Source organism: Pipistrellus hanaki (assembly GCF_964339955.1).
Source record: "Pipistrellus hanaki genome assembly, chromosome: 10".
In the NCBI taxonomy this organism is placed as follows: Eukaryota; Metazoa; Chordata; class Mammalia; order Chiroptera; family Vespertilionidae; genus Pipistrellus; species Pipistrellus hanaki.
The window spans coordinates 49,400,777-49,426,416 of record NC_140512.1 but is presented as its reverse complement, the minus strand read 5'-3'; the positions used below and the strand labels follow the sequence as shown (position 1 = coordinate 49,426,416).

The 25,640-nt window shown below is 41.6% G+C and overlaps 1 protein-coding gene across 5 annotated transcripts in view; it reads right to left on the bottom strand.

Annotated features, from left to right (window-relative positions):
• Positions 1 to 297: 297 nt before the first annotated feature.
• Positions 298 to 25,640, bottom strand: part of DGKI (diacylglycerol kinase iota) — a gene marked incomplete at its 5' end in the record, with an annotated part of 382,063 nt that continues 356,720 nt past the window's right edge. For all 5 annotated transcript variants that reach the window (XM_084896735.1, XM_084896736.1, XM_084896738.1 and 2 more), the window contains 5 exons: positions 298 to 4,626; positions 7,256 to 7,355; positions 9,029 to 9,065; positions 14,863 to 14,983; positions 18,638 to 18,675. In XM_084896735.1, coding sequence (XP_084752861.1) covers positions 4,510 to 4,626; positions 7,256 to 7,355; positions 9,029 to 9,065; positions 14,863 to 14,983; positions 18,638 to 18,675 — 413 coding nt within the window. In that variant the 3' untranslated portion in view covers positions 298 to 4,509. The remainder of the gene's footprint in view (positions 4,627 to 7,255; positions 7,356 to 9,028; positions 9,066 to 14,862; positions 14,984 to 18,637; positions 18,676 to 25,640) is intronic.

Sequence of the window (25,640 nt, the reverse complement as noted above, 5' to 3'; positions counted from 1 at the left end):
AATCATTGAAGGTAGAGGCAGAAAGTCTGGGAGCATGGTCAGACAATTGGAAGGACTAGCGATGAGTGATGACTAGGACCCAGAAAAGGGATGATGGCGTCAAAGCTAATAAGAGGATTGGCAGAGAAAGAAACTCTAGGACTTCCAGTCAGCTGAATATGGAATTCAGAGAATGAGAAAGCTGATTCAGAGATGGTCCTATAAAACATGTGCAGAAACTATTTTAGAGCAAATAAATGTTTAAGCTCAGTTAGAAAACTCTCTAGTTTAATGGATGTCCTACTTATTTTTTTCCCCCCAAAATGAAAATAATCCATTTAAGGAGAGCAATTGGTAGTTTTACTTGATGGTTATGATGAGTCATTTTCACAATGATCAATTTTACCTTGAAATAGTGCAATTACATAAAATATCATGCTATTTCAGTAATTTCATTAGCTATGACCACTGAAAGGAAGCCAAGCTACTCCAGCCCACATCCAAGTTACTACACCTTCCTGGCAATAGCCTGTCCTAATCAGTGTCAGTAGGCAACCTACTATCAGTCCTGAAACTCAGCTTGGAAAGTGTGCAGGCATCACCTCGAAAGAAACTCTCCACTCGAGCCCCACAATAGCCTGGACAAGTTTCTGAGCTCGGGTAGGTTTCATGCTTCATGGAAGGCAGCATAAATAATGACAAGACCTCTTGGTCATGGGCTTTATGGCACAGGCACCAGCAAATACCATGTGCAACTGAAGTTCCATACAGTAATAAAACTAAGCTTAGTCACAGTAGAAACAAGGAGTACATGGAAGTTCCCTGGTACCTTATCTCTGTCTGTTGGTGATAACTATACATATACAGATGATTAGGATGCTTCTAAATGTTTCCCCTTTTTTAAACCTATGCAATATGTGTGTATAGTATGCATACTACACATATGTGTACAAATATATTTCTATGTGTTTGGGGTGGGCTAGCTTATGCACAAGGTAGTACTGATATGACATAGAAGTGGCAATGCCTATATGTTTATCAGGTAAATACTAATGATCTCAAGAAAGTGGGGCAGAAGTCACTATACCCGTGGCTCTGCCTGTAATACTCATCCATGGTCTTCGAACCTTTTATAAAAAGCAGGTTCTACTTTCACAACTTAAAAAATATATATTTTAAATAAAGTTGGCATGTGAAAAAATAAAATTGCTGCCCCACATTTTCCATGACCTGGATATTTTGAGAATCTAGCAAATAAATTCAGAAATCCTTTAAGCAAAGAAACTGTCACTTGGTCCAAATGAAAATTAACTACCTGTTGAGTATCTTTCAAGGCAAACAGATCTGCCTAAGCACCCAAGCCAGCGATTATGAAAAGACGGGGAGCTGTGGGGGTCCTGAGGATTCCCATCAGTCATCACTCATTTCACGACTGTGCTTGCCAGCTCCATTCGGTTTCGGGAATTGCATGGGGTTTAGGGTGTGACCTCTGTAGAGGTAACTGGAGCGCTCACAGAGAAATCCCCAGCCATGGTGCTTATTTCCTTCTTGGCTTCTGTGCTTTATCACGCCCTTGACTGGGACAAAGCAATGCTTAACTGGGTTCCATTTTATTGTGTAAAACTGGAACATAAGGCTGCAGAAATGATTATCATGTTGCCTTTTAATAATGCTCCATTTTTCATCCCTCTATCAGGTAATCTAAACATGGAATCCAAAGGCAGGCAGGGCCCAACTCATGTCAACTCAATGTTGGCTGTTCTTAGCAGTAGTCTCAGTAGGTTTTGCAGAAAATGATATTTCTACAAGCATATAGTTTTATGTCTTGTAAATGTGGCTTTTCAGACCAGGGCCAGCCTCTTTGCCTCTATTCTTCCTGAGGGCCATTAAAAGGGGGACACCATATACCTAAGTTGAGTTGAAAATTCCTGGAGCATGGGCCCTCCACTCTTTTTAAGCCCAGGACTGTGCCATGCAATGCTCAATTAAAAAATAAAATGCTACAGGAAGCAGATGCAATATTGAAGCCATTAAATATGTAACTGTTTTGCTCATTTTTAATGTTTCTTTTTTAAGTCCAAGTCCTAGAGGTGTTTGCTTTTCTTAAAGAGATATTTGCCTTGGTCATATTTCATTCTCCACCAATAATGTAGGACTCTAAGACTTTTTTTTAATTTTGAACAATTTCCAAATGTTCCAAGACTCCTACAGCAGTCAGTACATCATCAATTTTCATTCCAGGGGTTGACTTGTTACTTCAGTTGGAGCTATTTGAATTGGCCCCTAGCCACCTGTACCCTAAATTTTCTCTGGGCTGCTTTGAAGCATTACAGAGAAATATGAGATGGTAGTTGGTGGAAATAGTCCTTCATCCCAGCAATGGCAGCTGGGTAACTGACTGCGCGGCCAAGTGTTTGGCCCAGTCTAAGGAATGGAAGGCACCATCCAAAGCCAGATTTCAGTCTGTCTGAAGGATTATATTTCTGTCATCACAACATCTCCTTGACAGTCCCACCAATTGAAAAACTCCTAGCAGAAGCCCAGTGATTAAATTCTCCCTGAGCATAATTTTTTCCAGCTTCTGGAAACAATCTACTGCAGTGCCTCCTCCCCTCACCATAAAACCCAAAATATATTTCCATTTCTAAGACTGATCTATGGGAATAGATTGCTCGCAACCAACCCTTCCTCCCACAGCTGAAAATAATGCCAGCCGTTTGGTTTCAAAACGACGAAGGAGAGATGTAAGCCCCATCCACTGAGAGGTTATTCCTACTTAATAGTATATCATCTTTGTACTTTCAAAATGATAGGCGACCAAGATGCGATTCAGATCAGCAGCACGTCGCTGCTGGACCTTTAAATTAAGCACAGAGAAACGATCATGAGTGCTCACATGCAGAAATAGTAAGAAAGCATGATGCTTATGTATAAGAGTGAAGCGAAACCCTGATCACCCACTGCCATTTCTGACTTACACCCACGCCATGTAGACATTTTCCCCAGAAGCTAGAAGGCTTCGTCTCCTACTATTGTAATTGGCACAATGTCCCTGATAGAAGTACCTGTAAGTTTCAACCGATCTGTGGCAGGATGAGAAGCTACAATCCCACTGCCAGAGAAACATTCCTGGCTGCCCTCCCACAGAGGTTTGTACTAAGAACTTTCTGGTAGAAGAAGTCAGAGAAAGCAATAGATTACCCCGTACACGTAAAATGGGGCTACAGTGCTACCAGGTATGATCTTGGGAGCTGACCAGGAGGAGGTGGAGGCATCCATCAGAAAGGCCACGCATCCTGGAAGTCTGGCAGGGGAACTCACACTGCAAGGCTTTGTCCTTGGCGTAGGGCGAACTTGGGGTAATGAAAACCAGAAACTTAGAAGGAAAACCTAAACGGGCCCCTCTCGCCACTGTACCCAAGCGTCTGTACTCATTAGCCTCTGTGCAAAGTTCCAGCGACTGTTTTCTTACTTAAGTGAGTTATTTTGACATGTGTTGCTACTTTCGCTTCTGCTGTTTTATTTCAAGTCCATTAGCCTGCTTTCCATTATCACTCACAAAAGCCTAGAAGTGAACGCTGGCACCGAGCTCCATTTCCTGTAGCCACAGTTCCCACACGCGGTTTTCTGCTCAGCAGTTGAAACAGCACTTAAAGTTAAGTGCTTCTGCAGACTAGCTACGGGGCCGTGGCTCAGTCCATGGCTCACCTCTATTGCAGCAAAAGGCAAAGATGGCTACCCCTGGGCAGTACGGAGCTGAGCAAACAGCCCAAGCTGAACCTGACCTTTGAGGCCATCAGTAACAGGCCCGCAAATGGGGCCAACCCTGGGTTATGTCTCTGAGATCCCCCCGAGAACAGGAGACTCCCATGCCACCACACCATACCTCAGAGATACAATGCACACGTTGACATTATCCATGTGGCAACTCCCAGCTCCCAGATGATGAAAAAGGAATGGGCAGGGAGGGGTGACATGCAAAAAACTAAGTCATCCTGGTCTATTTAGTCTTGGAAATGGAAGCAGTTTTACAGTTACACTTCTGCAGGACAACCAGAGGGTTTCAAAGACCTTCAGACAGTCTTGTGGTCTTCAAAGACTGAATGTAGAGAGAACAGATTGTAACCAATTTTTTTTCTGGGTAGTTACAGGCAAAGTGGTGCGGTACAGGGGAAGGTGAATGCAGAGGGGAGAAGGGAGCAGTGCCATTTATAGGAACATCCTTTGAATCTTTAAAATAAATGATACAGGTGAACACAGAAGTTCATGCTACTGGCTGGAAGCAATAAAGATCAAATTTTGTGGAACTCATTTTCCACCCATCTCCAGGTATCCTGCCTCGTCCTCTGTGGGCTATTCCATTCTGTTGTACATCTCGGTAGCCCTTAAAAACCGGTGGCATGGCCTCAGATGCTTGCAGGAGAGAGACAGATTTATGGATTCCATCAGCTTCTTCCAGGGGAGCTGCCCGATCGCCGCGAGGGCCCAGGTGGTATGCTCGTTCAGGTTCTCTTTGCCCGTCTACCAGGGTCAAACAGTGGTTTCCAGGTCCTCATGGCCAATGACCTTATAGTTCTGACGGCTTTCTAGGTAAGCAGCCAAATCAGGGTCCCCCGCCTGCTGAGCTCTGTCTTGAGGTGTCTTACCCTGCAGGTAAAAAGGAAAGAAACACACACACCTGGGGTGAGATTTTTTTAAAGATCCACAGAAACAGAGACACTCAAAGATTACTCACTTGTAAGGCTCTTTTTTTAGAGTTCACAAGACACTTTTCAATCTATTACCCGATGGAAGCGAGATACATAAGCTCAAGAGAAAGAGTCCAACACTGTGGACACGTGGGGTTTCCCTCTAAGAAAGCAGAGGACCAGAGTCTAACTGTGCAGCGGGAAACGGCAGCACAGTGAGTTCTGGAGCCCGGCTCCTTTCTGGAAGCCGGTGTACAGAAAGTACTAACTAGACAAACAGGGAAGCAGGCATTTGACTTCTAGTTTAGGACTCTCTCTGTTATACTAACTCTGGGGAGCAACCAGTGGAATCTGAGCGGAAGGGACGGTCAGAACAATCTAAAAAGGTTTCTTTGCTGCTTTTAAAGATTCTCTCCCCTATTAGGATGTTCTCACTCTCCAAAGAGTGAGTTAATTTCTGACTATAAAATTAATGGGTGTTGATTAAAGAAATCTTTGAAAAGTAGAAAAGCATAAAAAAGAAATAAAAATATATTCCAGAACACTAACATATCCATTGTTAACCTTCTGTGGAATAACTATTTTTCTTTTTCTATAGCTCTATACATAATTATTTTTTATCAAAATTAAACCATACTTATTTATGTACTGTGATTTAACATGCTTTTCACTTAATAATATATCGAACATTTTTATGTAATTCTTCTGCATCATGTTGAATGATTATATAATGTCTTGCAGCCTATTTTAATGCTATATGCTTATTTGTAAGTACACACATACACATGATATTTTTGAATGAGGTCAATGAATGGAAATCAGTAGTACATAGAGGGGAGGTCTCATTCTTTTGAATACTTCTGGATATTACTTGAAACTTCTAATTTTTGTTTAATAATATAGTCTTATCTATTTAAATAAGTGATATTAAGTTCTAAGGAAAAGGTAGAGGCATGATCATTGTACTAAGGAAATAGCTCTATGCACACATGCACACAAGTATAACAAAAATTATCAAAAACTTCAGCCCCCAGATCAGTTAACACGATGGATAGTGTCAACCTCCATTAAGTCTGTTCCTAGCAGCTTCTAGGGGTATGCAGGGCAGAGGATAAAAAGGAAATAACTGGCTCTGGGCTCTTTCTAAAATTTTACTTTTTTTGGGATTTAATATTTATCCACTAGCTTAACATTACTATCATAATTTCATCCCACTTGTTTATGATATTAATAGACTATCTTATCCTTACTTTAATGTTAATGAGGTTTAAATTTCTATAGCTTCTAAATATTCAGGGAGATGGACAAGGGTGGGCCTTTGATATTTTTTTAAAGGAATTGTTCTCTATTAAAAGATATTGCTTCTCTCCAAAAAATCCCAGTAGATTCAGTCATGATGATTATATGTGATTCTCTTACCTAGCATCAAGTTACAAAAATGTAAAAACAGAGGATCCCTGAAAGGGATGAAGCATAGGGATAGTGCTTTGTATGGTAAGATCTCTAGAACATAATGTTGGGTGAAAACTTAAGTCATACACTAGCATGTACAGTCTGACTTTAACAACTTAAAATAATGAGAAAGAAAAATAGACTTATTTACATGTGAAGTGAGATCATTAAAAATTTAATAACATATTGGTCGAGAGTGTAGAATTTTCTAGCTATTTCTACTTTCCTGTATTGTTTGCAAGGCTCAAGTTTTCTATGTGAGAATAAATTCTATTTATAATCATAAAAATAACACAGCTGTTTGTGATTTGGAAAAATGCACACACATACATGGAAACTTAGAAAGAAGACACAGAGCAATCTGCTCAGGGGCCAGGTCTCCAGCCATCTTTTGTTTGTCCTCATCTACATATATTCAAATTCTTCTCTGCCACCCTCTGTGTTAAGTGGCTTGTCTTTCCTTGGAGTCTCCCCAGGCTACTTGAAAATTCTCAGAGCTGATCAGTCTCCTCTAGGGGGTTGATTGGTATTAACTCTGCTCTCTCTCACGGGCTACTTTCTCTCAAGGTCAGTGCTACTCAGCTATCCCTCCTCCTTAATGCCAGCTCCCAGCTCTTTCCTTGGCTGCTCTCTGTAAACTGAAATAACTCCTGGTGCAGCCTGACCTCCCATCTTGGAAGTGATTGGAAATCACTTTGGCACCCCAAAATGGTGCCACATAAACCACAGATGTAAAGCTACCCTGGGCTAAGCAGATGAAGGAGAAATCCCACAGGGTCTTCTCAAAGGCCAGGTCAAAGTCTGTGAACATGAGCCTGACCCCTCTCCCAGGGCTTCGGATCTCCCCTCCCTGCAGCAAAGCTGCTGGTTTTCGGCAGGAGAACCCCAAGTCCCAAGGCCAGCGCGTCCTTCAGAGGTTTCTAAAGCCCCATAGGCGAGCACACACCCTCCCTTTGTGCTTATACATTTAAACTGCAGTTTCTCTAAATGAAGCACTTTATTTTTTCCTCCTTTTTCCAAAGCCCCCCGCACTTCCATAGGCACAGAAAGGACGCCTCTGCCGTGGGCACAAGGGAAGGCAAAGCGCCTGCGATTCTGCCCAGTGGGTGGATGTTTGCACTCACTCATCACGTTACCTTGGAGTCCGTCTTTCTCAGAGATGCTCCAGCGTCCACCAGAAGCTGGCACACGGCCCGGTTCCGCTGGCAGGCAGCCTTGTGCAGGGCAGTCTCACCCCTAAATCAAAGATGAAATGGAAACCACCCATAAAGGGGCTGGGGGCCGGGGTAGGGGTGGAGGCTGCTGGGAGGGGGTGGTTTCCTCCTGCTGCTGATGCCTGGTGCTCCAAGGACTCTTTTCTCTGCCTGTGGCTGAGACCTGGCTGCAGGCAGGGCCCTTTGGGGGAGGTAGGGGAGGGGAGCCTAAAGTGCCTTAAGTCAGTCATCAGGTAACCCTGATGAAAAAACCCTGATGAAACCCTTATATTATGTGTGAAGGCTGACTCCAGCCTTTCTTTGTAAAAAATGTTGCTTAATTCGGCTGGACGATTTTGTTGTCACCTACTAATGTTTGATCTAGGCAGGACTCCATGGCACTATTAAACTGTGTGTGTGGATGTATCTAAACATTGGGAACAGCACTCTGTATGATACACTGAGTGTGAGGGATGCTAGATGAAGCTCAGAGGGAACAGCGATGGGGAACCAGGGCCCCTCAGACCCATCCCAGGAATAACTCCTGGGAACTCAACTGCAAGGAACCAGGGTAACACTCACTCTGACCTACCTACTGGCTTCAACCCCAGGGGCAGGTGGAAGGAGAGGGGCAGCCACAGGGGGTCTGGGAGGCACAGAGAGCCTTGGGGAAAGAGCTCAGAACTAGAGCCATCCCCAGTGGGCAGCAGGCCCGAGACCAGGCAGTCATGTGAGAAGTGGGCATGAGAAAGTGGTTATTTCTGCTCCTTTAATAGGCAGAAAGGAGGAGGATTTTCCCAAGACTGAAAAGATACTTACTGCTAAAGTGTTTCATGGAAAATCAAATGCAGATCTTAGAGCAGGCAACTGGGGTCAGTGGCAGCCTGTCCTATGGGATGTCCTATGTGGACAAGCTCCGCATAGCAATGGGCAGTTTCTGTGGTGGCTGGTAACTAGCCCATGGTTACTCCCCTCCATCCCTGTCCTTCATTCTATTTATGTCTGCTTTTCCTCCACCACCCCCACTTTCACTCCCTTCCCCATCCCACTCTAGCCCTGCCCATTCTTATCTCTTTTTTAATTTCTTTGGAGTTCTCTAGTGGTTCTATATGGCTTTCAGGGTTAGATGGTTAGTCTTTCTTTGTTCCTGTTCGGAGAACAGTAGCTATTTTGCTACCCCAGGGATGGGGGAAGCTGAAAAAAACACACACATCAGTTTGGGGATCATCGCAGATCCTCAGCTGAACTTCAGATCATGAAAATGATTGGAGTTATCATATTCTCAGTTCTCCAGTGGCTGTATTATAGGCACTGTTCCATTCTGGACTTGGCAAAGAAGTTTCATTACATGCAAGAGAGCATTAGGCCTTAATTTTCTCACAAACCCCAGTTAATAAAAAGTCTAAAAAAAAGGTAAATGTGGTTTTTTTTAGACTTCTCAGCCTTCTCAGTGTAGAAGTATATTGCTTGTAGAAACCTCTAAATGATGAATATCAATGACAGTAGGTGCAACCATTATGATACTTGCCATCAACTTTTATTGTGACTTTTATTTTTGATTTAGAAGATCAGCCCCACACAGTTATAAATGCAATAGAAAGAGGATGTTTTATCACTGTCATGAAAATTATCTACTGTATGTCCTAGACATGGCATTTTTCTCCTAGCTACGTCCTGAAGTATAATCTGGACTATGTAATAAAAAGCAACACTCACGTTTCGCTGTCTGCCATATCCAATAACTCAGAAGGTCCTAAACAAGAGGAAAGCAAGATATGCCCATCAAAAATAAGTTTAGAAAAACTATTAATAAAAAAAAAACACCTAGAGTTACAATTAAAATGCCTTGGAAAGCTGCATAAGAAAGAGCACTTGTGAGAGGGATAATGGGACTGCCTCCTCCCCACCAATCTCCCAATCACCACCAGCTGAGATGTGCAGAAAGGGAGCTACAAAAGAGTGGCATGGTCTCCGCCTTCCTTCCAGAAGCTTTCAAGTAAGTCGAAGAAATAAAATCAACTGGAATAGACTAAGTGAGAAATAATTAAGTGGCTCCCTTGGGAGGAAGGGGACAATTGGCTGAGCTGCACCAGAAACAACTCTTCACCCTACTAAAGGGATATGGGTACAAATTTCTCCATGAAGTTTTCAGAGCCAGGCAATCACTGTCCTTCCACAGCCCTGCACCAGTTGTCACTGGAACCCTGAATAGGACACTCATGTCAAACAATTCGGCATTGTGGTTGTCCATGTTTCACTGCAGAGACCACATCTTATATTATGTGTGAGTCTTGACAACTAACCAAATTTCACTATGCTTCAGTTTTTACAACCTGTCAAATAGAGATAAGAGAGCTAACTGTGTAGGGCTATTGTAAGAAGAATGCAATGTGTTCATACATATAAAACATCCTATATAATAAAAGCCTAATATGCAAATCAACCAAACAGCAGAACGATTGGTTGGCGGAGGGAGGGGGGGGTGAGGCTGGTGAGTGGGCAGTGACATGCCAGCCAAGGCGGGTGCCAGTGGGCAGATGGAAGAGATGGTTATATGTGTGTGGGGGTGAGGGGTGTCAGGCTGAGGGAACCTCTGAGTGCACGAATTTTCATGCACTGGGCCTCTAGTTTAGAATAACAAAGATTAACAGTGTTTGTTATTATAGTATTTTTTCCTCAAGAGTGGGGGGGGAGTAAATTAATTTTTCATGCGAATGAGTGGATAAATGATATTTTAAAATTAATGTGGATCCCAACCAAATTCCTATTTCTTCCCAGAGAAAGATCCGTAAATGGAACATGGATTCAAGAGACTGTGCTTTATGGGAAATGGTCTGAAAAATAAGAGAGAGAAAAATATGGGCGTAGCCATGTCAGTGTTTTTGGGAGTAGGAAAGGAAGTAAAACTTGCAGATCTCCCAACACAAGACTGTAAACTGCAGGGTGAGTAGCCAAGCCTTCCAAAATGCAGGCCTGCTGCCCAGTGTCCACTCCATAGGCTCTTCCATTGCATACCCTGGTTCTTAAAGATGCAACTTTATCCACATTGCACTTTATTATATACGATGTGTCTTTCGTCACGTGCATCTTTTAATTTGCTTCCCACACCAAGGCATCCAAATCCCTTTTGCTATTCCTTCCACCTCCCCACGGCCTCTCTCTTTTCGGACCTCATTTCCCATTAGTCTCCCTGACGCTGCCAGCAGACCATTCCAAATCCTCCAGCGGCCCAGGACAAAGGCTGTGCAGATTTGGGGAGAGCTGGCACTGGGAACTCTAACAGCACCGTCATCCTGTCCCAGCGGGATGGTGGTCGTTTCTCTTGGGGAACCAGAGGCAGAAAAAGGGGGGTAAAGAAGGAAAAGAAAGACTGAAGGCAGAAACAGGGAAGACAAAATAAGCCATTGAAATAAAAAAAGAAATGCATGAGTGAGATTTCTATCAGGAAACACGGTAGGGGGCAACAGGGTGGGAGTGGGGAGAGAAAAAAAACAACAAAAGAGCAAACATGTGCAGGGTGGTAAAAGACAAACCACACAAAAGTCCTTTCCAGGGTAAAACCAGGGAGGAGGGGGTGGGTTAAAAAGATGGTTGAAAGGAGCTGAAAAGCAGGAACCGCTGGGGGAATCTCAGCTGGATTCCCTCTGCATCCTCCTCTCCCCACCCTGTCCCTACGGAATTGTTAGCTCTCTTCCTCCTCCTCATCTTTTCAAGGCTCCAAATGCCCACATTGCAGTTTTTCATAAAGGAAAGCAGCATGTTGTGAATGTGAGACAAGAAGTCCCAAAGAAGGATGCAGGAGGAAAAAATTCAAGCCTCCTGTGGCTTTTCAGAACACAGCATACATCACATGCCCCCTGGCCTTAGCCCCTTTTAAAGAGTCCTTAGAAGAGGAATACATTGCTGAATGTGGTGGCTGGGAGCATAATCTCCCAGGATTCCTATTCAGGGGGTGTCTTCCTGATGGGGGACCCCACGGCTCACCATAAATATCCATTGAAGAAGACACAGCAGAGGGGAGAGAAAGGACAAGTAAGCAAACAGGCCACATACAATTTCTATCATGTGCCTTGACAAGCAAGGGTCGCGCTGATTTCTCAGAAGCCTTTTCATTCGAGGCATCTTTATGGTCAGTTGTTTAACAGTTTTTAAAATTTAAAACTCATATGAAGCCATGGGAAAGACTTGACCCAAATTAAAAGCAAAAAACCTAAAACTTTAAGAGATTCAGGCTTCAAGGCTAGGAGTGTTTCTCTTGATCTTTAGATTTTTCTTTGCTTTTAAAAGAAGTTTATGTGAATCCAAACTGCTCAGACCTATCTATAGAGCACACAAAGGGCCAGGCTTCCCATGTACTTATCTCTGACTTCAAGAGCAGAGATAATTTAAAGGGGTTTCTATCATTTATCATGGATGAGTCATTCTGCGAAGATGATTTCCCCCATATACAGGTTAATATAGATTGCATCAGTAACTAAAAATATTAAAGCCAACAACAATAAAAATAGATGAGCTAAAGTGCATAGCTATTAAGGAGCCCGGTAAATTAGACTGATTATGTCCAAAGATTTTTATATCTGGATTCCGAAATAAACAGATTGAAGTTAAGCACGAAGTTGGCAATGCCTAAATCAATTCCAATACAGTTTCCACTATTTGACTATAGTGCTAAAAGTTGAAAAATTGCCATTCATCAAAAAGGCAGTGGTTCCTGGACTATAAAGCATAATAACGTTTTATTTTCAAACAGAAGGAATGGATTTGCTTCACTATCTCCACTGTCTTCCTCTCAGGTCAATCAGAGATCATGGTGAAGCAGGGAGAGTATAAGTTGCCTACTATGACCATGGGAACTATTTGCCCGTGAGTGAACTTGGGGTGATTACAGGATTCTGAAGTTTTTTCTCATGAGCATAACTATTCAAACAACTTGTTTACAAGATCTAACCAAGAGAACTGGAAAAATAAGCACTCTCCCTGAAGGAATTAACAAATTCCTTGGTGTCCTTCAGTTTTGATAGAGAACTGTATCCTGTGATACAATCTTTGCAGCAGATACCGGAGGTGGAAGAGAAACTCACTTATTATCTAATGTCAGGTTTTGGTCAAAGCACTGAGACTGACATGCTAGCTGGATTTCATGCCAGGCAAAGCATGTGTGTACCCATTTCTCATTGGGCTCAGGAACTCCACCCCTATGAGTGTGGGCAACAGTGGGGAAAGTATTAGAGAAATACCATCTCAAGCCTCATCACTCATGCCCCTGGGAAGACTCAACTGAGGAGAGGGTTTTCCTTTGTTTTTAGTATATGTATCAAATATTGCATGGGACATACTTATACTAAAAAGGGGAGAAATTTGTTTAAGAACTTGCGATGTTAAAGAACTATCATTGCTAAGCAACCTTAGGACCCAGAACCAAGGGAGATATAAAAGCTGAACTCCAGGGGATTCAGGTAGATCAGTAAGTAGTTCAGGACATAGAGAAGGCAGGGTCATCATTTACAGGTGAAGAAGATGGAGAGTAGGGGAGGGTGGTAGACACAATTGATTTGTAACCCCCCTCCCTTCAGTCGGGACAGCTCTGTGACTTGTTTTGACGAACAGAATGCTGTGGAGAGGATACAGAACTTTCCAGTCCAGCCTCAGGGTGTCCGGAAGTTTTCATTCACCCCTCCTGAAACCCTAGCACCGTCATGCTGTGAAGAAGCCTGAGATGAAAAACCAGGTACAGAGAAAGACTCAAGTGTCCTGGCCACCCCAGCCACCCCAACTGAGAGCACCAAATATGTGACAGGGCATCTCTCTTCTATACAGATTCAGTCAAAATGGTAGCTGGCTACAGCCTCCTGAGTGAGACCCAGGGAGACGCCCACAGGTTTAACAGATATGGAGAAAAACCTGGAAGTAGGGGAAGTGCTGGTACCTAGTTCTTCAGGAAACACAGCAACCAGAGAGAGGGAGAGAAGGTTCCGAACCTGTGTTATCACTCAGCTAGGTATCAGTGGCTCACCTAACTCCAAGAGGGCACGTGGGTATTAAATTGCCTAAGGATGCAAACAAGCACTCAATCTCATTGGGCAAAGGGCAAACTAGGAAGAAAAGATTGAGAATGATGAAAAAGACAACAACTAGAGTCAAGCCTGCATGGGTCAGTGGTTGAGTGGATCTATGAACCAGGAGGTCACAGTTTGATTCCTGGTCTGGCCCTGGTGGTCTATTGATGATTTTCTCTCATCAAAGATGTTTCTATCTCTGTCTCCTCCCTTTCTGTCTGAAATTTATATATATGAAAGAAAATGAAAAAACAAACAAAAAAAACAACAACAACAAGATGGCAACCTTACAATCCCTTTGTAAAGATTCGGTGATATATTTCGTATAAGCATTTGGCATAGAAGTGTGCTTGCTAATGGTAACTGTGTTTTCTGTTTGTAGCTTTGCAATATGACTTAAACATCCATGCAACTGTTTTAAATGTAATTATGCCTACGATGATATTTTTTTTCTTTAGCCTGCAATTGCTTGAAAACAGTGACTGTATTTTATTTGTATGTGTGTACTGGCCTACAACATGTAGTTATTATTAGGCACTCCACAAATATTTGTTGAATGATTGAATGAATGAAATAAGATGTTTGCTAAATTGAATTAAAAGAAGAGCGGGAACGCGTCTGAATGTCTACTATGCTTTCTATTTACAGCCCGAATTTGGATGCAAAGTGGGCTGGCCACAGGCTCACTGCTAGGGCTCACAGCAAAGCTTCCAGGATCTCTCAGAGCTAGAGACTATTCCACTCTCTCCTATGAAACAGCCAAGCCAGGCAGACCCCTCCACCCCACCCCTGGATTCCTGTTCTTTGTCCTAGAAACACTATAAAGAAGGAAAGCTGTTACGAATGGTCAAGACGTGGTATTCAACACGTGTTTATGCCTCTGAAGGGCTTTTAGAGGAAGATGCTAAAAACTGCAAGCTGCTTCCAGCAAATAATATAACATCAAATTAGAGATGCAGTAAGCTGCCTGGGAGGTGAGCGTGTCCTGCCGCAGAGGACGTGAGGCTACCAGACGTTTCCGAGAGAATCAAGTGTGACTTGAGTTGAAAAGATGAATGAGACTTAGAGAAAAAATAAATAAAAGACTTAAAAGGCAGGATAAGTACTCTCATTAAGCCTCAGAAAGAATAGCTACAAATACTAGTATAGATTAGCTACTTGCCCCAACCAGTTAACTTCTCAAAACATAAAAGATCTTCCCCAAACAATAAAGCATATTATCCAGTTGCATTGTTGTTGTTTTTTTACATTATTTTTTAATTAATACACCCCCCAAATACCCTGTAATGATCTTGATATGAAAATTATTTCTATTCATTTCTGGTTAAGGGTACCCCATGGGTGAATGGCCTACTACAATCCCGCTGTCTCCAGTAATCAGAGAGAGTCAGCTAGAAGTTGGAGAGCATTTCCACCATTCTGAAGACGGCCTGGGTGAAAGGCAACTTCCTAATTCAATCTGTTCCATGGGTAAATGATCTTGCGCCTACTCACCATGATCAAGGATATATTTCACAATCTCCCCGTTGCCGGTTTTAGCTGCGTGGTGAAGGAGTGAACAGTGGTCTGGTCCCTGAATTAGCAGACTGCCTCCATTTTTATAGCTTTCTATTAGCTGAAAAAGAGACAGATAAAAAAAGAAGCTCAAACCGAGGCCGGAACAAGGAAAACAGCTCACTGGTGATAAAATAAGAACAATGCCGCAAACCACAAATGTGTCTAGCCTCAGAGGACACAGAAATGGCAGAGAGATGAAGTAAGCTTCCTCCATTGTGTGATAACTCAAATAGATGGCCAGTGTCTCACTGACTCCCAAGAGGGCATACGAGTGTTGAACATCTTAAGAAAATGGAAATATACTGAATCACTTATTTATTTTTCTGTGTTTCTTTTTCTTTTTCTTGTCTGGGCAGTGGTCCCTGTTCCAAGGGAGTGGAGAGGGGAGGAGAGAATAAGTTTTCCTACTTTGGCTCAGCTTTTCCTTGAGTGAAAGAATAATTAAATCTATAGGTAGGATTAGTGTGGTGTCTGGTAGGAAACTCCTTTCCTGTTCCTTAGTTTTTCTTTAATCTCTAATGAACCTAGCTCCATAGAAGCTCCTTCCCATTTCTCTGTGTGAGATCACTGCACGCAAGCACACAGCATACACACACACACACACACACACACACGCACGCGCGTGTGCACACACACAAGTATGGCTCCTTTCTTCATCCAGGTCTGCAGCGCAGCCTGCATGCATTCTGTTAATCACCCAACACCTACTTGACAAGGCTAGAGGTGATTTGCAGGATGAGAAACAGATTCAGAGAACATAGCAGTAGAAACTCAACAGATTTTGCAGCCTTAGAATAAGTTAGCCAATGAGGACACAGTCTATGTTCATGAAATATTAAACATTATAGAAAGTGTAAATGAGTTCCTATTCTCTAAACTATGATATATCAGGATAAGAAGAGCCTTTTGGAGCTTCTAAAGTGTAGTTTTAGGATAAATGCCAATCACGTAGCCCAGCTGGCAATAAGCAAAAGGAACGTGTCTACCACTAAGAAGTTAGAGGTACATTATAAAAAAAATCAACATCTCCTAAGGTTCAAAGTTCAAGCTTCTACTCAAATCAGCCATAGCACTGCCATGTGTCAGATGCCAGGGAAGCAGATAAAGACAACACAGCCACTGGCCTCAAAGACCTCACAGTCCATGGGAGAGACAGATACGGAAAGAATTATACCCGGATGGGGAGGACCATGATGGGCTACCATGGGGCACCAGGGAAGCATGATGTGGGGGATGGAAGACTTCCTAGGAAATAGATTCAAAAAAGAGTGGTTGAATGGAAATCAGGCACTTTCACCCTACACGGGGGCAGTAGGAAGAAGTAGCTAGTAGTTTTCCTGTTAAGAGAAAACTAAGAGAATCCTATTCTGTTTCACTGCATTGTCTCACAGTGACAGTCCTTTCCCTGGAACAGGTCCACAAGAAATTCAGCTCAAGGGAGTAGCACAGACCCAATCCGTCAGCTGCCTTGATTCTGCCTTTCTGTGGCATTTTAGACACTGAGCATTCAGTCAGGCTGTAGCATCTCATCAGCCCAGCTGCTCAAGACAGCTTTCCCACTGGGATGGCTCCTGGGGTCTTTTGTTTTCTGCTGATTTGTGCATGCTCCCTCTCTCATACACACACACACACACACACACACACACACACACACACAGCTGGTTTAATATTTAATACTGAATTTGCTTTCTACATGGAATAGAAAAATGAAAGAATATGGAGAAGAAGAAAAAAGGAGAAGAAAAATATTTAAAAAAAAATAAGAAAAAGAGTTAAAAAAAACAAACCACCAAACTTAACTCCCCTGTATTTCATCTCTCAGTAAATAAGGTATTCTTGCATTCTTTCTTAGCCATTTTGGAAATAATTGCAATAGAGAATGTAAAAGACAACTGACTGAATATAGTTATTTCCTATATCTCAAACAATTATCCATTAACTACAAAATATTGTGGTGATATACCCACAGACCTGGAAAATTCATTACCTAGACTAAAATCATGTACAAAATAAAGTGAAAAAGGCTTCAAAAGCACAGTTTGCAGAATGTTCTGGCTTAGAAGCTCTGCAAGAGCAGAGATCAAATTGTACTCATGTCTTTATCTCCCAGAATCTAACAGAAGGCTATGCACAGAGGATAGGATGGCATTGGTTTAATCTCTTGCTGGGAAATGGCACTGAACTCACAGGGGCAGTGCTTAGAGAGCATCTTTCTCTTGTGGATAACAATTCCTAGTAACACTATAATCCAGTGCACTGAACAGGCACCATTTCCAGGATTATATGTTGAAAGACGACCATTTATCCAGATGCTCACAACTGTCTCACCAATTGTTTTCTGCTAGTGACCTGTTAAAAATGGACCAGGGGGCCTGGCTGATATAGCTCAGTGGTTGAAGTATCGCCCTATGAACCAGGAGGTCAAGGCTTGATTTCCCATCAGGACACATGCTCAGGGTGCAGGCTTGATCCCCAGTAGGGGGCACACAGGAGGCAGCCGATGGATCTTTCTCATTGATATTTCTATGTACTTCTCGATCCTTCTCCCTTCCTTTCTCTCTAAAATCAATAAAAACATATTTTTAAAAATAAATGGAGCACAGAGTGTCTCAGTTTAGTCGACAGTTGTGCCTCAGAAGAAACTATATTCAAGGACAGTGCTTCTCAGCTTTCATTTAAGGGTTTTGGTTTCTGGATCTACAATAGCACCATCCCCCACAGGCTGGTGAGGAAGGCACACCCTGGGCCCTAGGGAGCTGCCCATATTACAGAGCTGATCAATGCCAGTGTGAGCTTTATGTCTGAAAAGGATATGGGACCAACTATAGCTTTTAGAATTTTTATAAACTGTATTATACTTTATAACAAATATTTGCATTTCCACTGTGTCTAGCTCTTAAAAATACACAGACGAAGACTATGCTAATAACATAGCCAACATTTTAGAGTCCCTTCCATGTAATAGGAATAGTCAAGAGCTTTGCTTGTTTTATTACATTTGATCCTCACAAAGTGAAAAGAGAGGTAATACTATTATTCTATTTCATAGATGAAGAAGTGGAGGCACAAAGATAAATAGTTGCTCAAAGCCATGCATATAGGGAATGGCAGGGCCGAGATCTGAATTCTGGCAATCTAACTTCAGAATTGGCATTCATTCCAATTCCCTCTGAACTAAAATCCACCAGAAAACATAAGAACAAATTAAACTGTTTTGGTTTACCATGATTCCCAAAATACAAAACTGTAATAATGTTGGAAGACACAGGCTCTGGCCTGAAGAATGTATTTCTGGATGTTGACCAGGTAATTTTTACACATGCATTTATTTCAAGACATGTCTAAAAAGAAATCTAAACTTCCAGTATCAGCTTTCATAGAACAGGAATTCTGGGCTGAGCACTGTATCCTGCGGACATGCAGTGATTTTTACTAGTGAAGGCAAATTGCATGGTTATCTTACAGAAACCTTTTGCTGTTAGGAAGCATGGAGATGCAGGAAGGACTCCCCTAATCCTCTCTGTTCAATTCTAAAAAAAAAAAAAAAAAAAAAAAAAAAAAAAAAAAAAAAGCATCCTTCCTCTTCCTACTTAGCCAGCACAGGCAGGGGGTCTGATAAATGACATATGGGCTCATGAAAGTTTGGTGTGAAATGATGTTGGCTTAAAGTTCTTAAAAAATCAGCAAAAAACTTGGTAGGAAGATGTCTTACCTTCATAAGATCACCAGCTATTACTGCCTGCAAAATTGCTGTGAAAGACAAAAGAGAGATGGCTCATTAATAGAAGACCTTCTCCTTAAAATACTAAAAAGGGCTGGATCCATATTTTGCATAAAGAGTATACATTTGAGGCAGGGACCAGGGAAGGAGAAGCATGCCAAAGATTGAATCTTGGAAAAGACTAAGATCTTTTTTGTAGCCCTTCCCTACCTGGGCCCCACCCCTGGTATAATTCTAGAGCCTACCAGAGTCCCCTCTGACCCTGGTACAACAAAGAGAGCAGGAAATTTGGTCACACAGATTGGGCTCAGATCTTAACTCTGACACAAGCTGTGGAACACTGAGTGAACCATTTAACCCATCTGAACCTCAGTTGTGAAACAGCAAGTCTAAATCTTTTAGGACTCTTGAAAGGATCAATTAAATCATATAAACATTTCTAACTCAGCCACTGATGCAGAGCAGGTGCCTAATCATCACTGGTTTTTGTTCCCCTCTTTCATTTCCTTCCTTTCTGTCCTCTTGGGGTTCAAAAATTCAGCAGTAATTTTATTGGTGTGTTTTGTAATGATAAATAAAATATCTACTGCTATGGAAATAAAGGGGACTAGAAAGACTGAAGAGGAATCACGTATATTTTAATTATGTTTTGAAGAAAATAATCATGTGTTAAGCATCTAATTCAATGATGACTCTTACAGAAAGGATTCTAAAAGTCTTGGTTGACCTAAACTAATTGTCATTGGGCAGGGGTGGGTGGGGGAGGGAATAGAAATGCATGTGCATGCCATGTGGGGTATAGAAGAGGAAAGAGAAAATACGACTGATAAAAGAGGACAAAATATACCTGTGTCTAATGGCAATTATGGTTTCTAAAGGAATTATATGCAATAGATTGGAAATGGTGGCTTTTGAAAAATAAATACCTAAAACTACACCAAAGATAGATTATTCCAGGCTTTAATGTCACAAAAATTTAGAAGAAAATAATGTATTTTTTCCAAGTGTCAACTTACTGTTCTTATTTGAGTAGTCTCTCATATATCGTTAGCCAAAATTCAGTATCATGCATCAAAGTATATGGAGCCTTTGACAGTCCTCGAGCAAAGCCCTCCAAACTTTCATATGGAGCATTTACAAGCCCAGAGGGACCAGAGGCAAAGGACCAGAGGCATGTTAAATTCATTCACTGGCCCAAGACCCTTTGCCTCCCCTCTGATCAAAGCAGAAGCCTGGAAAACCAATGGAAATGATGAGGGCTGCTTGAACACCGAGGCAGAACAAAGAAGGAAGAATAGAGGAAAAGATGGAACAGGAAAGAGGGAAGAATGTTTCCTAAACAAGCTGTAACCGACATACTCTTTCCATCTCCCTAAGGCTGTGTACATCTCAATGCACAACAGCTAGTTGTTGGACAGGCTGAAAAGATCGCAAAGAGGAAGGAGAAAAGGAGACAGATAAAAATAAGACAAAGGGAGTTAATAAAATATATCAAAAGAACCTAAGATAATGGGTTTCATTTTTGATATTATGGATGGGACACTGGAGTTCAGAGTAAAGTGACTCTCTTGGGGCACAGAGCTAGTGGTGGTCCAGTCATCACCATCATGCAGATCCTGTGTCCAGTCCAGGTCTCTATCTAGTGCCCTCTGTGAGCTCACAATGCAGAGGTCTATAGAGGCATATAGAAAATGAAAGAAAATAGTCTTTATAAGTTATAAAGTTTATAGAGTTGTGGAAAAGGCACTAGATTGGAGTCTTAATTCTAATCTCTGTAATTTACTCGATAAGATTAATAGCTGTCCTACTCATCTCTCTGTAGTAAGGATAAAACAAACAAAAAAGCTTTATAAATTGATATGTAATATTAACAGAGGGGTAGCTTTCAGGACTTTTGAGATTATACCTGACAATGGCAGGCATGCAGACATTTTAGAAGGAGCCTAGCAACAGGGTAAAATTGATGTGTGGAGTCAAGCAGACATAGCTCTGTTAATACAGTGCCCATCAGGTGGAGGCACAGCTGTAGGAGCTAAAGAGACGCTGTGTAACTCCAAGAGGTAAAGCCTACCTCAGAGGCAGGGAAGGAGAGGCCGAAGAAAATATCAGTGATTCCAAGTATGAGAAAACAAATCAGCTTGGACTTTTATGCTATAGGATGTTCTCTTCACTGAAGTAGAATACCCATATCAGGAAAGAATTAAGGTAAGGGAAATTGCCGGAGGGGGCAATTAATGCAGAGCTGAAAGTCACACAACTTTTTCAAAATAGCATACAGCCTATGATTTTCAAGATCATATTAAAACCTTTTCCAGAAATTAAAAGAAAAAAAAAGAGAGAGAAATAGAGAAAAAAGGAATAAAGGAGAGAGAAAAGAAAAATGGATTCATTAACTTAAAGCACCTGTGTAATACAATTTGGTGTAAATAATAAATCAAAACAATGAAGGAATTCCCCAGGACCAAGTTTATTCAAGTAGCACTAAAGTGAATGGAAGGAAGGAAGAAAGGATGGAAAGGAGGGAGGGGAAAAAAAGGAGAGAAAGGGAAGAAGGCAGGAAGGAAGGAAGGAAGGAAAGAAGGAAGGAAGGAAGGAAGGAAGGAAGGAAGGAAGGAAGGAAGGAAGGAAGGAAAGAAAGAAAAAAGGAAGGGAGGGAGGGAGGGAGGGAGAGAGGGAGAAAAGGGAAGCCAGAGGGGGGGGGGGCGGGGAGCAGGGGGGAATGGGGGGAAGAAGAGGGAGGAGGGATTTATTTGCTAAGTTTGGAGTTCAAAAAGAGTTTCTTAGATGAAATACAGCTTAAGCCAACTCTTCCCTGGTAAGTAGAAGTAATTAGCAAAGGAGGTTTGGAAAATCCTTGCAAGATAAAGGTAGAATATGAACAAAGACCTGGAAGTTAGAAGTCGTGGTGTCTGAGCGAACCTGCAAAGAGCTTCGTGTGAGCACATCTAAGGTGGAGAGTGGTCTCGGCCACAGGGCCCACTCAGGTGAGCACCGTTTATGTCAGGAGAAGGCACTTGGACTTATCCTGCAGGGGATCAGACGCTATCGAAGAGTTAAAAGTATGTGAATGTTCTTAAGCATGCCAGTATGGCTCTGCTCCTTCCCTCCTAGAAACAGCGAGGACCTGCTCCCAGCTCATGTTCTCCAGATTGCCCACATGACAGCCCCTAGATTCTGACCCCAGACTCATTCACAAGCATTGTGATTTATGTCTATTCATTTCCAATGACCTCCCAGCTTAAAGTCCACATGAGCAGGTAGAAGATCATATAACAGAATCATAACCACGAATAATTTCCAATTGCACTGGAGACTGAAAGCATGAATATTTATTTTAAATCAAGCAATACACCCAAGGGTAGCTATTATGCAAACATTTTTAAGCACAAGGTCCACTTCTGTCTCCTGATTAATGTCCTTCCTCGTGAACACTGTTGTTTAAAATTCCCTCTGCCTAAAGAAAGCTTGTATCCATTAGTCTCAATTCCAGATGATAACCTTGTGAAACATCGAGCTCAAAAACAAATAATTGAGTTGTTCTGATTATAGTATTATCCTTTATTATTTCTTGAGCTCTGAGCTTGCCTTCTTGCCTTTTTCAAAACTCCTTTACACTGAAGAAACAATGCCTCAAATGCAAAGAAACAAAAAAAGTTAAAATGTTAACAGAACAAAAGTTTGATAAATCAACGAATAAGTTCCTGGACAATTACATCACATAAACTTATGTAGTTAGACAGAAATGTAAGGGGGTAGAAACCTGAGAACTGTGTCATTTTTAGAGGTTAGACGTTAAATCACTAGTTCACATGAAATGATTTCTTTTTCCTTCAGTGCTATGCCTTCCAATAAGTTGCTATCCAGTAAACATCCCACGGCAGAATACTGGAACAGAGAAGTCAAGATGGCCAGGAAGGAATCACTGTCTTTCTTCTCAGTCTCTGTTCCTGAGACCTGGGTTCCCTAGAGTCAAGACATCCTCAGACATCCATGCATGGAAGAAAAAAATGGCCTCTCCCCTGGGATTAGTGTAGAGACAAACCAGTCCACGGGCCCACTGACTGGCTTGCCTGCTCTGGGCATGCCAAACCCTGTCAAGGTTGTGGAAATATAACTACAAAATAAATGCCATCCTCTCAGGGAACTGGCATTTTGGCAAGAAGTCCAATTAGGAAGGGACATATTGTAATTGAATCTAGACTTAGACGGGCTGAGTTTAAGCCATTAACTAGACATAACCTTGGGTTAGTTACCAAGCTCCAATTCTCTCTTTTTAAAAAAAATATATTTTATTGATTTTTCACAGAGAGGAAGAGAGAGGGATAGAGAGTTAGAAACATCAACGAGAGAGAATCATCAATCAGCTGCCTCCTGCACACCCCCCACTGGAGATGTGCCCACAACCAAGGTACATGCCCTTAACCAGAATCGAACCTGGGACCTTTCAGTCCGCAAGTCGACACTATCTGCTGAGCCAAACTGGTTTCGACTGCAGTTCTCTTATTAGGAAAATGAAGATCAAGTGGGTTCTTTGGAGCCTCTGCCTTGCAAATAAGCTCAAGGAACAGAGAATCTGACCATTACAGTCCTCTGTGGAGAACACCATGGAATGCTGATTTTTTAACCCATCACACTGAGAAATCACCCTTTTGCATCTGTGAGATGAGGTTAGACGAAGGCCAATTACAACTCTAAAATTTGGCATATGACTACTTCCAGAGGGATAGCTTACAGCTGTGATTCTTGCTTTGCAGATGAAAATATTTAAGAACAAAACATACACACAACTTGGCAAAGCCGAATATATGTTTGTAATTCTCAATAAATCATCAGAAATAGCTACATTATTACATATCAAATAGAGTTTCAATAAAATAGTTTATTGAAAATTTTTAATCTTTCAGGTTCAGTTACTTTCAAATTTTTAAATAATTTTATTGCCAAATTGTGTTCTCCTAATGACAGAAATCACCTAAATCTTCTATTTTTTCTTTTTTCTTTTTTAATTCTGGAAAAAAGTTAAAAGTACAAACAAAAACCATTGAACAAAGAGAGGCTTGTGGAGAGTCAGGGGGCAAAATCAGTTGACTCACTGGGAATCATAAATATCGTATATATCTAACTTTTCCAAGTTCTGCATACCTTTTACTCCTAAATATTTTATCTGCAAAGCAAGAATGACAGTCTAAAACGACCCTTTCAGAAGTCATCATATTCCACATTCTGGAGCTGTATTTAGCCTTAGTCTAACCCTCTCCATTCATAAATGAAGAAACTGGGCCTTGAGAAATAACTTGACCTTTCCAGGGTCACACAGTTAGAATCCAGCTGAGGAAAGAGGGATTTGGGTTGTTTTATTTGTTTGTTTGTTTGTTTCTATTATATTTTCTTGTCCTTTATTGTTTCTAATCTTTGGCTCATAGCTCTTTCCATCATGCAATTTCTCCTTGATTTAACTTGGAGCAGGATGGACAAAAGGGAAAATAAATGGTCCTCAAAAAAAGTTTCATGAATTCGTCACATACAAAATGAAGTCAATTTGTGGCTTTAAGTGGCAATTCTATTATGCCAAAGGAGACACTGAAGAGAGAGCACACCAGGGCAAATGTTATGTTTACATTTCCCTCGAGCTCAACCTCACTGGAGTCTTCATACTTTTCCTTTATTTAGAGTTACTTACTGCTTAGCCACCAGAAACCTGGCACTGTCAGCTGCCCAAGCACCCACTTCTGTGACACACATATTCTGCATAGATTTTCCATAGCAGATTTATTTTTCTACTTTATGAGCAGCCGACACCCACAGTACATGAGCAACAAACTGTGAAGGCTTAGCTCCCCAAAATGAAATTTAAGATAATCATCAAACACGGCAAAGGTAATCTAACACACATTCTGTGATTATGCTAATTAGGCATAAATGAGAAACAGTTTGTGAAAATGACTGTAATTAATATTATTTTACATAGTCATATCAAACAAGTCTAAGAGGAGGTGAGAGAAAGGAGGATTTAATATTTCTAAAGACCTCTGAATTTTAATCGAGGCCTAGGGGAGGTTTTGAAAGTTGATAATAAGATATATGTCAAGTTATTTGTTAATAATAATAGGTTAAAATTCTGAGAGGTTTTTAGAATATAGAAAAGTTCCAAGATTATTCTTATAATAACAGACATATTTGTATCAGTTCTCATTAGCAAACCATCCCAAAACATAGAGGTTTAAAACAACAATAATTTATTTTAATAAAAAAATCTGCAATCTGGGTTGGATTCAGCAGAAACATTTTGTCTCTGTTCCACCTGGGGCAACTCCACTGAAAGCTGAGAGATCCACTTTCAAAATGGTAGCTTAGTGCTGGCTTCCGCTGGGAGCTTTGGTTCCTCTTGCATGGGTTTCCTCGGGTTGATTGGGCTTCCTCCTGAAATGGTGGCTGCGTTTCAAAAGCAGCCTTTATAAAGGAGAGCCTAAGGAAGTCATATTGCCTTGGAAACCGCATGGTATCACTTCTGCTGTCATCTCAACTTTGCCCACATTCAGGACCCCCTAATGTGGAAAGAGTGCCAAAGTCATATTGAAGAAGACTGTGGAATGGCTGATAAGGCCATGGCTGTTTGTGGAAAATACAATCTGTCTCATCACACCTGTGCATTGTGTGATGTCCGAGTCCGAGGATTTGCTGACTTCCAGTGAGCGTTGGGAAAAGGCACGAACAGGAACAGGCCTTTGGTACCTGTGCCACTATTGGAGTATATTTTATGTCCTGAGTATCTCAGCAGAAAAATACAAGAGGCTGAGAACTGCTCATCAAAAGGACCAGCTTTTTACAGCAGGAAGAAGAAAAGTAAGGAAAAGACCAGGCAGATGGACAATTGTTTGTAGAACTGAATTAGGGATTCTATCTAAGGGAACTCAATCCAGGATCTCCATTTAATAATCAGATGTGAGAGAAGAGACTGCTTGGCTGGAGGAGAAAGGAGAGGAGGGAAGAATCA